This window comes from Pleuronectes platessa, chromosome 14, assembly GCF_947347685.1.
Source record: "Pleuronectes platessa chromosome 14, fPlePla1.1, whole genome shotgun sequence".
In the NCBI taxonomy this organism is placed as follows: Eukaryota; Metazoa; Chordata; class Actinopteri; order Pleuronectiformes; family Pleuronectidae; genus Pleuronectes; species Pleuronectes platessa.
In genome coordinates, this window is record NC_070639.1 from 15,799,388 (window position 1) to 15,815,741 (window position 16,354).

At 42.5% G+C, this 16,354-nt stretch overlaps 1 protein-coding gene across 1 annotated transcript; it reads left to right on the plus strand.

The window, feature by feature from the left end:
* The first annotated feature begins 1,621 nt into the window (after positions 1 to 1,621).
* Positions 1,622 to 16,152, plus strand: LOC128456061 (myc box-dependent-interacting protein 1). Its single transcript, XM_053440096.1, has 22 exons — positions 1,622 to 1,708; positions 2,905 to 2,985; positions 3,813 to 3,867; positions 4,013 to 4,107; positions 4,477 to 4,572; positions 4,903 to 5,013; positions 5,123 to 5,215; positions 5,351 to 5,436; positions 5,623 to 5,698; positions 6,506 to 6,561; positions 7,651 to 7,695; positions 9,093 to 9,162; positions 9,819 to 9,941; positions 10,074 to 10,157; positions 11,474 to 11,494; positions 13,572 to 13,919; positions 14,010 to 14,051; positions 14,563 to 14,631; positions 15,477 to 15,518; positions 15,726 to 15,758; positions 15,849 to 15,950; positions 16,051 to 16,152. Exons 1-22 carry the CDS (start codon positions 1,622 to 1,624, stop codon positions 16,150 to 16,152), a joined length of 1,917 nt encoding a protein of 638 aa, XP_053296071.1.
* Positions 16,153 to 16,354: the final 202 nt, after the last annotated feature.

Sequence of the window (16,354 nt, forward strand, 5' to 3'; positions counted from 1 at the left end):
CTGTGCAATTTAAGGGTATGTGACTGATCTATGTTCTAATAATAACATCTTTATTATTATTGTGTGGGTGATATTGGCTCAGTTTCACTCGATTATTGGATTGCTATGCAATTGCCGAAGCTACACTTTCTTTGCGACGTGTGTACAGTTACATGCACAAGTCAATAATAATGCCATGAAATTACGAAGAACAAAGAGTTGAAAATCCAGGAACATAATTTGGTTTGTTGTATATCATGTTGCAATATGTAGTCAACTTCAAGACATGACCATGTCACCATGGATCCACAATAATATCCATGAGAACAGCCGGCTCTGTCTGATCTCTCCTCTGTGCATCCACTCAGCCTTAATCCTCCACCAGGCTTCTGCAGCCCTTGAGCAGTAACAGCCAGATGTTTTTTCTTCAAGAGTCAGGGCTGTGTGCATGGGCCTACTATAGATGCTGTATTTATGGGCGTGTGACATGGGCCAACAGCGCCATCTCGTGGCGTGGAGTGGCTTACTGTTGATCACAGTGGAGCCTTTAAAACCCTATCCTACTGTAGTCTGGTCCATGTTTGCAAATGAGGTTAAGTCTATCCTCAGGTGCGATGGTCGTCATGGGCAAAGACACAGCAGATTATAATGGTTTAATCATGGATTAGTGCCCATTCACAATATATATGCTTGTAGTTTTAATATATATTTTTTACACATTCATTATATATAATTTTAGAGTTTTATTTACAGTCACATAAAAATTGGTTTGGTCATAATTTTACTTCCACTCTAAACCTGATGCTATTTATTCAAAGAAAATGCGCAAGAATTCAAATTAAATCAATTTTGTATCTATTATTATTTTAATCCATTAACGTTCACTACTGCAAACGATATCAACATCAACATGTGTAATATTTAATACACTGGTGTCTGGCTGCGCAGTACACTGTAACTTCCCTGAGTCACATGACTTCTAATCTCCATTGACATTATAAGCTTTTCTTTTCCTTTCGCTTGTTATGTAACAATGTTCTGACTGAGGCAGATAAGTTTGAAGCTTTAATACAGCACATGTTTAAAAGTAAATGAGGCACTAGTGTCAGTTGGGTTTTCGTAGTTTATTATGAGTGTTTGATGATATTACATGTATTAGTTATATTAATTTCTTGTGAATTGAATATATTGAGGAATTCAAGACTTGATTCCATGATCCCGGGAAATTTGGGGCCAAATTGTAAAACTAAACAACAACAACAAAACATTACATCACAAAAAGTAACATTTTCTTCTCATAGAATAGATTTCATTTACATTTAATCTTTTTTTATCCATACTACAGCCTCCTCCGTGCGCAGCAGCATCTGTGCCTTTAAGAGCATCTCTCTCAGCATCCTCCTCCTCTGTCACGGACGCGCACACATCGGCTCAACGTTACAGAGGTACAGCTTTAGCTCTCAGCCCTCACCCAATCCCACAGATACACCACAGCATCACTCGATTACACACATCTACGTTATTTCTCCACTGGACATTGATGAATCTGCATCCACCGTCGCCGTAGCGGTCCGTCCGATCGTTATTCTCCTGTGTTTCCTCTCCTTCTCCTGCATCCAACAGACTGATCCAACGCTCCAAGATGGCTGAGTTGAATTTGGGGAAGGGGCTGACTGCAGGGAAAGTGGCCAGCAACGTGCAGAAGAAGCTAACCCGAGCCCAGGAGAAGGTAGGAGCTGCTGGTTTACATGTTAACGCACAGGGATGGAGGAGGGAGAGGAGGAGGAAGAGGAGGAGGAGGAAGTGCAGGCCCACGGGCTGTGAGGCAGCAGTGGTGCCGCATCCTCCACCGACTGAAGGCGCAGTGTCGCATCACGACGTTATAATAATAATAAGAGCATGGATGGTGTGTTCTGGGGATGGGGGAGTGTGAATTAAAACACATCCCCCTCTTCAGCCAATGTCGTGCAGCGGACATTGCTCTTAATGTAATGAGATGTAACGTGTTCGGCCTGCTCACTACTCAGCCTGCTGACTGATGGGCTTCAGGATTATACTGGAGCTGAGGGTCGTCACGCCGATGGTGGCTGACTGCAGACTCTCTTGCATTTGTACAAGCACCACAGTGATGTGGAACACGCACGCTGCGGTGTGTGCAAGTGGTAAATAAGGGGCCACGTCTGCGCGTGCACGCACCTGCGGGTTGTGCGCTTAATGTGTGTCAGGGGGCGCTGCGTGTCCAGCTATACGCATCATGCACGGTTGGACTTAACAGAAGGTAAACCGAGAGGAAACATTATGAAGCCAGTATGTACGTTACAAATATATGAATGCTTCAGCAAGAGGAGGTTGTGCTGTAGCTGTGGCGTATTTCTGACATTATTTGTCTATATATATTTAAAAAATAAGATACGATCATTCTTTATTGGTCCCACTGTAACAGTAGCAAAGAGGACAGGCAATGTAAAGGCTATGAAAATATAAAAGTATGTTTGGAATAGAATTAATATACAGTGTAAACAGAATGTATATAGTGTCAGGTTATATACAGTGAAATGTGTTGTACATTAGCCAGACAGAAATTAATATTGTACATTTAAGTGAGTTACTGCTAAATGAGTTTAAAGTGCAGTCCAGAGTGTGTGATCTATAACTTTGAACAAACATGTGTATTTGTACCCCGAACCCCATTTCTCTCATTGTCAAAAAATTCACTTTTCAATCTATAATCATATTGTAACTTAATCGTGAGATAGAGAGAACAGGTGAAGTGAAAAAAGACAAACGGGTCTATCTCCTGTTACGACTGTTTTTATAAAGCATCAAAAACACTTTACCTTTGTATTTCATCAAGTTAAAACCCAAATCATTTGCTGCTGTTGCTCTCGGTGCTGTCACTAATGCAATTATCTGTTTGACGGACAGGTTCTCCAGAAGCTTGGCAAAGCCGATGAGACCAAAGACGTTGCCTTCGAGGAGGGAGTTATCAACTTCGGCAAACAATATGTGAGTGACACATGTTGCATGGCCGAGTTAACGTGCTCCCACATCCGCTTTGACTGTTACTTCTACTGCACCTTATGTTACCACATCAAAATGTATGAAGAGAGGGTAAAGGGTCGCTCCATCTCAGAACCTTTAACACCAGAGTTTTCAGACAAGTATATAGTGTCAACCATTAGTGGGATGTAAATTACTTTGTTACTATTCTTTCAGTACATATTTCACGTATTTGTACTTTACTTGAGTAAATTTGTGCTGTGAAACCTTTAACTTGTACTGCACTACATCCACATTGCCTTTGGCTTTGGATTGAATCCAGTTCACAAATCTGTAACAATTGGGGAACTGGTCCATTGATCCAATCAGAGCGGGCAGGTGACATTAGACCCAGTCTCCTGTAGCACAGTGTCACTGGTGAAGAAAAGTTTTTTCAGTAACAGCATCAGCAGAATTCTTTATTGATAAAACACAGTCTGTATTATTGTTGTATTCAACAAAACATGCTGTAGAGACAGTTAATAATGCAGTATAACTTGTATTAGGTAACAGCCAACACTCAGCAAGTTCTACTTTTAAGACTTTAAGTTTATTCAAAAGCAACTTACTTTTACTTGCATAGAAAAGTTAACGCGGTACTTTTACATGAGTGCATTTTTGTCAATTTATTTGTACTTTTACTGAGGTAAAATAGTTGAGTACTTCCTCCACCACTTGTCTCGAGAGGTTTGAATTTGCTGAGACTGAAGTATTTTCTGGCTCAAGAGGCTTTTAACGTCTTTACTTCTCCACTCGCACTCTCTTTGACCCTCATGTTTGTGTTTCCCTCTCAGACCGAAGGCAGCAAACTGCAGAGGGACCTCAGGGCGTACCTGGATGCTGTGAAAGGTGAAACACACACACACACGCATACACACACACACAAACCCATGCAAAGTTACACATGCTGAACACACTCATGCATTCAAGCCACACACACACACCGTCATGGATGTGCAAATACCCACTGACCAGTCGGTGTGTTTGTCCTCAGCCATGCATGAGTCCTCCAATAACCTGCAGTCCTGTCTGGCTGATATGTACGAGCCGGAGTGGCCAGGCAAGAACGAGGTGGATTCCATTGTGGAGGTCAGACACACTTTGATAAATGTGTTTTAACGAGAGGAATCGTCTGCATGAGTGTGAGAGAGTGGATATAAAAAGTGTTTGTGGGCGTGAATGGCTCATTATAAACTTATGTTTCCCAGCAGCTCTTCCTTATTATTGTGAGTGTGCCTGGTTAGAAGAATGCGTCTCTCCTTCGACTTCATCATGCTTGCTCTGGAAATTACTCTTTGGATTGATGGTGCTTTTAAACAGTAAAAGGGATTCAGTTTATTCTAATTTTAGAAACGAGACCATCAAGCCGAGACTTATAGCAGCCGAGGAACTGGAATTAACTCTGAGGACGAGATGGAAAAGTTTGATTGTGCGTGCTGTTGTTAATCCACGCTGCAGGACTGTGATGTGTTGTGGACGGACTACCACCAGAAGCTGGTCGACAATGCCCTCATCTCCATGGACACGTACCTGGGCCAGTTCCCTGACATTAAGGTGAGCTGTGTGGTCAAAGCGACATGGTGTTACCTCACCTGCAAAGTGTGAGCATCACGTGTTCATGAAGGGAGCCTTTTCACACTATCCTTTTGTTTTATTGAATTATGGATATTAAAACGAAAAGTAGGCAATATAAAGAAAGCATTGATTGAATCTATCTATTCCTTATTTTTCCAACAAGCACATTTGTTCATTGGTTGCCTGGTGGCTGACAAAGACAAGGTTATTTATTATGCGTGGAAACTGCACTGCAGATAAGAGACGATAAATAACACTGATTCTTATTCTTCCTTTTTATCTTCTACTCTTTTCTTCTCTTCCATTCAGGCGCGTATTGCTAAGAGGGACAGGAAGCTGGTGGATTACGACAGCGCCAGGCACAACTATTCAGCCACACACAAGGCCAAGAAAAAGGACGGGGGCATTAAAATCACGAAGGTAACGCAAAGGCAACGCGGCTTTCGATGATGGTTGTAATCACACTCGAACAATTTATTGTATCAGCCATTTGAGACTGTTAATCATTAGAGTTTGTTCCCTCCCCCAGCCGGCGACTTTGTTGGAGAGGGCCACTCCAGGTTGGGCTCAGGGTATCCTGTCTGCACACAACGTTGCCCAGAGCAGTCTGTCGAGGGGCCAGGTACACAACCGGCTTACTGTACCTCTACAACGTCTGCTGACTGTGAATCATAAGTTTTATGGAAATGAATGTCAGTAAATGTGATGTTCTCTGTGTATGTTTGTGTGTGTGTGCTTGTGTGCTTTTGTGTTTCAGGCTGAGGAAGAGTTGGAGAGAGCCCAGAAGGTGTTTGAGGAGATTAATATTGACTTGCAAGAGGAGTTACCTTCACTCTGGAACAGGTGTGTATCAGTGTGTGTGTGTGTGTGCAAACTGATGCTGATTCTCCTGTTGATGGATAGACGCTATAATTACATTTCACTAACATCCGCGCCACATTTACCCTCACAGGAAATTGAACCAAGTCAAGCCCGTAATGCAGTCAATACTGAATCTCCCTCTCTCTCTCTCCCTGCCTCTGTCTCTAGTCGTGTTGGGTTTTACATCAGCACCTTCCAGAGTTTGTCCGGTTTCGAGGAGAAGTTTCACAAGGAGATGAGCCGGGTGAGATGCGTCGACGTGGACCTCCCCAGTGGGGCTGAACTCAGATAGAGAGCAGAACAAACAAACTGACGCAGACTATCAGATAACACTTGATGGAAAAATGTTGACTGTGCCAGTGACTACATTAGCAGGGGCGGCAATTCTTGCTGCCCTTGAACTTCATATGCTAAGTCCGCTAAAGCTCATTTCTTATTTTTAGCCCAGCAAATGAAAATGTAGGACTTGGGGCTTTAAGTGACTGCACTGGGATTATTCACTGAACTGCAGCCTTAGCTGGAGAGTTGTAAAATACTGTCCCTCTGCAGAATTTGGACATGATGATGCAAACAAACCTGACAGCGCACGGACAATGTGATGAAATTAATGACTTGAAAGATTCTTCATTCAGTGAAGGCTAAAGCAGTTCCCATTCTAAACCTGCCTGTTTATAATGGGCCGTTTGCTCGAGCAATGGTGTTGCTGGAAGCAGCTTTTCTTCCTGAAACTGTAAAAGTGACAGGCAGTAATTGAGCAGCGGAGAGTAAAGACCTGCTGCAGGAGTCAGTCCACAGAACCAAGAGGCTGCTGCACAGACAGCTGTCCACCTGTTTATTCAACTAGAATAAAACTGGAGAATCAGGCGCTGCACACGGCACTGCCTCAGGCACTTAGCAACTCACATGCCAAGTGTGAACTTGATAAAAATACATGTTTCTCGAGATATGTGAGCCACATTCAGACAGACTGATAAAGATGCATCATAATTCAAGATTTTGAGAGAATCATATGGTAAAATAACTCCCATGCTTCTCTTTCCCTTCCCTGCAGTTGGATCAGGATATGTATGATGTCTTGGTGGAATTGGAGAAAACAGACACAGCCAGGTTAGTGAGCAAAGATCTATCAATCAAAATCTCTCACAGCAATAATTCAATAATAATAATTCAATGAATCACTGTGGTTGCTCCTCTTGAAGAAAATACTTGCAGGATGTCTCCTTCTGCGAAAAATACATCTTCTTGAGAAATGACAAAACTCACTATGTTTGATTATTGTAAAAGGCCCAGATCAGACCTGGTATTAACATCCACCCTGAGACATCTGATCACAAGTCAGCAACGTTAAGTTCACACCTCGCATAAAGCTTCATACTGAAAAAATCACGCACGTCATTTGTGCCTGAGGAAAACAAATGATGTTGTTTTTACCCAGTTGGAGTTTACACATGTGTGATAACATGTGTTTATCGGCCTTACTGTGAGGGATAGAAAAAAAAAAGAGTCAGAGTCTGAATGAATGTGGGTTGCTATGAGGAAACCTCTTACCAATTTAAGAAAAGTATCAGTATGTGGTTGATATTATGGTGGATGCTACAAACAAGTCAACATATGGACTCAGAAGAGGTAAAAGTTCATTTAAACTGTAGCGGGTCCGAGGCGGCACAGACCACCCTGGAATGTGGCCGGATCGCATTTGAACGCTTTAATTACTGAACTTAACGAAGATCACTTCGGATCAAATCACTCAGGATTGATGTTAAAACCAGGTCCTAACTGGGTCATAGTCTCTATGACAAGTAAGAGATGGAAATAGAAAATTAGGTGATTTTCACAAAAAAAAGAAATACCACTCTTTGGTACAATACACTTTCTTTTCTTTTTTGAACCTTTAAAAATAAGATGTGGTGGAATATAACATAGTAGTGCAGTACAAGTAGTAGTACTAGTAACTCTAGTACTAATCATAGTAGTACTAGTGGAGGAGAAATTGTAGAAAATGACAATCATTAGACAAATGATGAACAAATGATCCAACTGATTATTTCACTGATTGAAATTCATACTTGATCTGTCCATGTGGTGAATATGGAACCTGTGGTCTCGAAGACTATATGTTCCAGACATTTGAATTAAGACACAGGAACAGACACACAAAGTGACATGCATTAACCTGGAGCCAACCCCTCCTTGCAGAAAGACAGTTAACCGCGGCCCCTCCACGTCAGGAGCAAATAGGAGGTAACCAGCAGCATCCGTGGTAACCATGGTGACACAACTCTTTGTCTGTCTGTCCAGCTGGATCGTCTCTCCAGCTGTCTTTATGTCAGTCAGTCTGCAGGCTTGGCAGATTTGTTTCTACAGAGAACTAGTGCTTGGTTGTGCAAGTGAATTCACAGACACACTGTGTGATCGGAGAGCTGTGCCCTCGGAGCTGCAGATAAACAAGAGACGAGCAGAACTGTGCATTTAATGCTGCGCCAGGCAAGACTGACACGTAATGATGGATCTCAAGGTTCACAGCGTCTTATCTCCCTTTAACTGAGACTTGTTAAAATGTATGTGTAACCCTGCAATACACAACTTTTCACCCTGAATCAAGAGGTGTCCTTCTTAGTCCTCTTAGTTGCCATTACCCTTTAACACTTTGTCTCTTAAATATCCACTGGTAAACACCCAGTGCTGTGTCTCATTTTTTTTGGGTAATTCAATTGTAGGCACTGTGGCAGGGCCGGTTCCAGAGGTACTGGATCCATAAAATCTGTAAAAGAATAACTTGTCGCTTATCAACAATAAATATAACAATTTGTTGAGAATTTGTATTTTCTAGGCTTTTTTTTGTAGAACACAATGTGCTTGAACAAGGACCAACTTTCTAAATATATTCAAATTGTATTCAATGTAAACAAGGAATGACTTCAATGTGCACCTTACTGAGAAAGGAATTGTGCACTGATGTGGGACATATAAACGTCCACTCTGTTTCAATTGTGGCCCCTCTATGGCCCCAGACTTAGAAAAATCCTAGATTAAAAAGAACCCACGAGAAGCCATTCTAAGGCCTGTTTATTGTTTTAGTGTCATTCATTCCTTTGACATGTAGTAACACAAGCCTGCACATAAAGCTTGGAGCCTTTTGGCCCCTGGAGTTCTGGGATCCATCATTTGTACAGTCCTAGTCATTTGGAACCTAATTTAAAATGTTCTCATTTACAGCCATGAATGTACACAACTGCCTTATCCAGCATTAGGTAGCCGGTTTGTTCCAATCTCTTTGCACATCTGCAGATCTGGGGCGGCTTCATGTAGGACATGCTCTGAATGACAGCGAATGTCTCTCATCACTGCTCGCTTGTGAGGATTTACAGGAGGCACACACTTGCATGGGATGGGAGTGATGGCGGGATGCGAGAGGCTCACTTTTCTTGCATGATCGATGACAAACCGTCCACTTGGACTTCTCTACAGCATGCCATGTAACTTCTCTCTTGTCATGTTCTAGCGTCTAGGCGCTCCCTCTAACCTTTGCCGCCCTCCTCTCTCACGTCATCATTCGCCGTCCACCTCACTGTCTGTCTCTGTAATCTGTCCGTATTGTCTTTTTGTCCTCCCTCTCTCGATCGCTCTCATTCACTCAGTGGCAAAGAACCATCCAACCACACTCTCAGGCCAGGAGGACCTCCCCCGATCCCCAAATCTCCTTCCAAGGTAAATACACACACACACACACACACATACACACACACACAAACACACACACAAGCTTTCTCTATTCAGATGTATGAGAGTCGTGCCACTGAATGATGTCTCTAAAACTGGTGATGGCTGCATGTCATGCAGGAGCCATTTCTATGACTATAACTTTTCTACTTGAGTAGAAGTGAGTCAGAACTTGCTTTTTAAATACACTTAAAAGTAAAAGTAATTACTGAGTGGCAAGCCTATTCCCCAAAACAACACTCCATCATCCTGGTGGCGTCTCAGCGGTGGCGTTTCTACTGCTACAAGGGCACTCTGCTCATCTTTGAAGGAGGCAGCTCTGATTGGATCAGTGGAGCAATTCCCCTCGCGTTGATTACTTTATAGGAAATAAAAAAACTGGAAAGTAGAGACCATTGTAGTTATACCTTTTTCTTCTTTGACAATTCAAAACATATCCTGAGAAAAAAAGATCTAGTTCTGAATAATTTTTTTCAACATTTGTAATTGATTTCCAGTAATTCTTTTGAAATTTTTGGAAATTGGATTATTAAAGAAACCTTTAAAAGGTTTAAAGGGTTTCAATAACTAACGGCTGATTTAACCGTGTTGTTCGGTTTTACAAAATCTCAAAATAATTCTTTATCCTCATTTCTCTATCCTAGCTAAAGCCAGCGATGCCTCCTCCACCCAAGGTGACCCCGTCCATTGAGATGAAGACAGAGAACATCATCAACCTCTTTGACGCTGCAGCTGCTCCAGATATCAGTGTCACCTCCCCTACAGAGGTAAGTGACACACTGTGGTGTAGCCCTTTATCGTTCCCCTCTTCTGTTCAGGTCAGAACCTGCTCCTCCTCCTAGTTCTCCCTTTTATTTTATTTTTACTGTCCCTTGTCACGTCTGCCCTGTTGTTGTCAGTTTGACGGTCCTGCAGTGAGCAGCCTTTTGGACATGGACCTGGACTCTTTCAGTGCGGCAGCCGAAGCCTCCGCGGTCACACAGGTGGATGAGTCGTGGCATGAATGCATATAGTCGAAGAGACACTTCACTGCAAGAAATGCCAAGCTCTCACAAGAGATTTTATGTTCTATTCCGACAGTCTTTAAGCTCATTTCATGATATCTAAGTACAAATGAACTTGTAATGTGTGGGTCTTCCACTGCAATATGACATATCCAGTTAAAACAAGTTGGACAAATGAAAAAGCATAAGGTTACATTTTCTCTTCAGAAACAGTGACTGTTGCCAGAGCAGCTATTTGACTTTAAATATACTGATATAAGCTTCTGGAGTCTGGATACAAAAATGTAAATCCCTTGGTGAGTTTGGCATAGTGTGAGGTGTCAGCTGCTCTGCTTCTTCTTTCTGATTTTCCAAACTAAAGGCGGATGATGGCATGATGATCTGTAGAAACCTGCTTCTAGCGACCACTCCTTTCTGCTTCTTCAACTGAAGAACTGTTTACTGATAGTAGCCTGGCTAACTCTTAAGAGTTAATTGGTTTTGTTTTAGAGTTTTATCACATATTTTCGGAATGGTTCAGGCTTAACAACTGCCCACGACCAAACAGTGAACATGTAGCTGTGGAAATAAAAAGCTGGAACATCTAAATGAGATTCTCCGGAGTTAGTAGAAAACAAGCAAGATATTGAACATATTTATTTTTATCAAAGCACTGTATTATTCATTCACTAACCTTAAGTGTTCCTCTGAGTCAGCAGAGATAACATCCGGCAATAAGGCAGCAGTGTGTACAAATATCCTGAGACCCTTAACCAAGGGCAACATTATACTGTGTGTGTGAGTCACCACTGTTCCTTAAGCTTATTGCTGTGAGCACAAGAAAATAATAATGTGAAATTATGTTGTTTTCCTTGCACTGCACCCCTGCTGCTAGGTAATGATCATCTCAAACTACAGACACTACTTTACCTGGCTGGTGGGAACGATGCTAATTTTGAATAAATTAGCTTTTGTGCAGTTAACACATGACAGAAACTACTTCTTTCTGTTTCTAGTTTCTATCATTTGCACTTCTTCTTCTTCTTCTTCTTCTTCTTCTTCTTCTTCTTCTTCTTCTTCTTCTTCTTCTTCTTTCAAATAGTACTGTTCTATACTCAAGTGCCTGTTCTCTAGTTCTGCTGAAGATCTCCTGCTATGGGCTTCTAGGTTAGCAGCATGGGACCTGCACTAGAAATGTATTGAATGCATCGGGCATAAGCAGAAAACAAAAACAAAAAAAATACTTTATGTAAGAGTTTAGTTTAGTTAAGTTTCATCTTGTTTACTCATCCTGTTGCCTCCTCTGTTTTCCACAGCCTGCAAACTGGGACTCATGGGTAAGTTAATCACCGTCATCCTGCAACACGTGCAGACATTACAATAGACAATTACCCATTATGATCATCATCTTGATCGGCATCTTTTTATTTGTATTCATTGTCATTGTTTGCATTTACTACTTAAGCAATAGCAATTATACAAGCCCCACTCTCATTACGCTTGCTGCTATACAAGTCCTGCACTACACATGCAGGACAATCTTTGCTGGGACTTCTATAATGGTTATTTCTGTATATTCATTATTCTGTACTTTCCTTATTTCATTTGTCCGTCCCAAATCTGTTTGTGCGTTGGTTGTCCTTGTGTGTGCAGTGCTTCATGTGATGACACCAAACACTGAAGAGATTGTCGTACAGCACAAATAGATGTTGGAAATCGAGTCAATTCATTTTCAAATGGACATTTTACACAGTCGCATATTTTATATAAAATATATAAATTATATCCCATATGCAGTGCTCTCTTCTTTTTTGTTATATGCAGGATATGCAGTAACATATTAAATACTGTAGATCCAAGGCCTATAAAGGACAAACTACTAGAGTCAAATCAAAGTTTATCAACATACAATAAACCATAAATGTAAATTTAAAATCTGCAATGTGTAAAATGATTTGTAAGTGAATTGGCTCCGTTTTGTTCTGCTCCCCCTTGTATCCCTGTGTGTTCCCATGCCACAGCGCTAGGCCCCATGTGACACACAGGGAACAACTGTTCTGAGAGTCGAGTGAAGTTGCTCATTTCCGCAGCAGATGGCTTGGTAGAAACAGGACCGGAGACTCAGTGGGCAACTTCACAAAGCCTTGCTTGCAACTTTGCATTCCGATTATGATGTGACTTTCTGTTTAGTTCGCTGTAAGAGGGACGTGTCTCAACGATCATACAGTCCTGCTGTATCAGAGCTTGAGGCAAAGCAGTGATCGCTCCGAAAGGCTCCGACACTTCTACTCTTACAAAGCTTCCTTCCTCTTTCTCCATCTGAACATAGCCGTGGGAATAGAAACCATGCTTGCAAACCCCACACAGAAGATCCGACATCTATCTTCTGATGGAAAAGGCTGATTATTGTTTTTCTTTCTTGCCTTCGACTGCCACCTTCCCTTATCTTCATTTGTCTTTTGATTTAACCTGATCCTGCTCTGTAAGGGCTTATCGATCTTCTTGGCTCTTGCTCGATGATGCTGATGATGATAATGATGATGATGATGGTGACCCACAGTGTCCATGGCATCTTTCATGATCTCCCTTTCCCCATGATCTCAAAACAAATAAGTTGAATCTAAATAATGCTTGAAGCGGACCCCTCAAACCCTCTCTCATGTTCCAACCACTTAAAAGACCATTCAAATGCTTTTTCAGCTTTTACCTCTTTTTACATCACTGCCAACCATTTTCAAATGGCTGTAACATGGCACTTAGGCTCAGCAGTGCTTTGGCAGAAATGCTAATGTTCTACCAACATGCTCGCAACAACATTGTGATTAAGTATGACTAGGTAAGATGTTTACAAGGATCACTGTCTTCATGATCACAGAACACAAACAGTTAAGCCTGATGTTCATGTCATTTCATGAGAATTTCGTGGAATTTGGACCCGACGATGGAAAAGCCAAATTATCAACTGAGTTATGATGAATTTCTGCAGCAGCTCGATAGCATCTAACAACTGTTACTACTGCAAAGTTGTGAACCACCAAAACTCAGGGGATAAGTAAAATAAGCAGAGATAATCTTCTGGTCTTGGCCTAATTGCAACCAGCAATCGATTGCATGTCAGAATAAATGGTATAATATATGGAATAGAAAATAGTAAGCTTAAGAAAAAGCAAACACAATTTTAAGTTAAGGGGTCTAAAGCATTTAAAATCACTTGCATGGTCCTTTAATGGTTCAACTCCTTACCTGATATGTTGGTAGTACCCCCAGTCATCCCTTTAGAGCCCTCTCAATGTCATATCAATTTCCCCTGCCCATCAAAAACATCTAACTGATTTACCAACATCTTATTATACCCATAAGGTAAAATATCTCTTATAACTTCTGATTCCTTGAATCCTGACCCTTGCCCCTCAGTCTGAGGACAGGGTTGACGAGGAAGAGGAGACCCAGAAGCACTATGACCCTGTGGTTGCTGCTGCAGAGGCCTGGGGGGATGAAGGTGTGCCCCCTGTCCGCTATGACCCCATAGCAGCGGCCACAGAGGGCTGGGGGGATGACGGGGTCCCACCGGCTCCCTGTGAACCTGTGGCTGAGGCTCAGGAGAGATGGGAGGAGGATGAGAGCCAGTCGGTTCATTCCGACCCCGTGGCTGAATACCAGGAGGTCCTGGACGATGAAGAGAGCCATCCTGTCACAAAGGTGCCGGCTGACAATGATGAAACACCTGCATTTGAGGCTCCAGCTGATACTGTGGAGGAAGAGGCAACCCCAGTTGCCAACTCCCCAGTTGCCGCCAGCCCAGTTGCCACCAGCCCAGTTGCCACCAGCCCAGTTGCCACCAGCCCAGTTGCCGCCAACCCAGCGGCCACTACGTTGGAGAATGAAGAGGGTCAGGTAACCAAGGAGAGAAAAAAAAGGAGAGATGCATCTGGGCGAAAAATGGTGGATGCATCGACTCTTGAGAAGGAGGTTTGAGTATGGGAAAGAAACAGATGATAGAGAGAGAAATTGTGAATGACAGGTGGAAAGATGGATAAATCCCGAGACGGAAAGCGTTAGGATGCATCTGACGCAGCAGCGTGGATGCATCAACTGTGACCGAGAGGGCGAGTTGGAAATAAATTGATGAGGGAAAGAAATAGAAATAAGTGCGTCTCAGTGCACTTAAATCTCTGCTAATCACAAGTCTACGCACATAGCATCCGAGTGCAGAAGCTTTATCTTTATGACTGTGCAATAATATCTAACCTTGCTTTATTAACTATGACTTTGCTGTGTAGGCTCTGCTGCTTGTCGTGTTGTCGGTCTTTGTCCTGTCTCTTTGTTCTTCTTTCCACATCAGAACCGTTATGTGTCTCATTCTCTAAACTTTCTCTGTTATTCCTCTTTGCCTCTCTGCTCCCAGGATGAGTCTGCAGAAGCTCCTGCAGCAACAGCAGACGAAGAAGAAGAAGAAGAAGCAGTGGTAGAAGAGGTAAAGGCAATAACCTCTGTTTAAGTCTAGATAATATAACCTCAAAGGCAAATATTTTACATGTACTCTAAACTCTTTAACATCTTTCAATACCCATAAATGGGTAATGGGAACTGTAAATAGATGAGGTGTCTTTTACAGGTTATTATCAGGTCATTTCGTTTTCAGTCCTAATTAATCCATAGTTAAATTAAGAGTTTTTTATGCCCCATGTGCCAGCGACAGCCAGTGGCCGCAGTCCGTCCATCCCTGTATCATAAACATGGTATCTCAAGAATACTGTCAGGGAACTTCCCCAAATGTTCACTTGGACTCAAGAGTGATGATTAGAATCTGGAGATCGAAAGTCTAGGTCACTGGGACCTCAGTAAACCCTTCTTTGCCTTGTGAATGTGTTATCTTAAGAAGGCCTCAAGAAAAATATTTTCACTTAGACGAATGGATTCAATAGTTCGATTTGGGTGGTTGAAGTTCAAAGTTCAAGGTCACTGTGGCCTCACAAAATATGTTTTGACCTCTTGAACATCAAATTTTGACCAGCTCTCTCTAGGAAGAATTCATTGATTAGATTTCAGTGGTCAAATGTATGAAAACTGAAACTGCACTGTAGGTGGAGGCAAATGACCACAAGGCAGTCTTTCTTGTTTTCTAAAGAAAAGCCTCCAAGAATGAGGATACAATATTTGGTTCGAAAAACACTTCAAGGACTTTCAAAACACAGGCGCGTGTATATATAAAGTCTGCTAGCAGAGTTTCTCCGTCATCTTTTAAAATGTCTATAAAGATGAAGAAGTATTACAGTGTGAACAATGTGTCAGTATATTTAGCCTCTTTTTACTGAACAGACACCTGCAGTAGAGACAGAATCAACAGAAGCCGTAACAGAAGCAGCGATTGAAGCAGCAGCAGCAGCAGCAGCAGCAGCAGCAGCCGCAGCACCACCAGCAGCAGCCGCAGCACCACCAGCAGCAGCCGCAGCACCAGAAGAAGCAGCAGCACCAGCAGCCGCACCAGCAGCAGCAGCAACACCAGAAGAAGCAGCAGCACCAGCAGCCGCACCAGCAGCAGCTGCACCAGCAGCAGCAGCAGCAGAGCCTGCAGACATGCCTCCTGGATTTTTGTTCAAGGTAAATAAAGATAGAATACTGAAAATGATTCAGCCCCAATAGATCTTGTACGCATGGTGATATTTAATGTTGTCATTTATGTGATCACAGGTCGAGGTGATGCATGATTACGGAGCCAACGACACAGACGAGCTGGAGATGAAGGCTGGAGACGTGGTGCTAGTGATCACCTTTGACAACCCTGATGAACAGGTATACACACACACACACACAAACACATGCTCACGCACACGGGCAGGCTCTGTGACATAACAGTGACAATGAGTTGATATTTGCCTGTCTGTGCTCTTAGGACGACGGCTGGCTGATGGGAATGAAGCAGGACGACTGGCAGCAGAACAAAGAAAACGCCACTACAGGAGTATTCCCCGAAAACTTCACCCAGAGGCTGTGAAGGAGAGGGACCGACACGTCATTCCAGCTTCTTTCTTTTTGTCTCCCCTTCCCTTTATCCTCCATATCTTCTATTGCCCTGATACTGTATCTTTACTAGGACTTTGGCCATAAGAAGCAGAGCTGTCACAGCCCTCGCTGAAATCATGCATTTCTAAGGTCTGCTACACTGTGCTAAAAGCTAATAGCGCAATTCCTGTGGA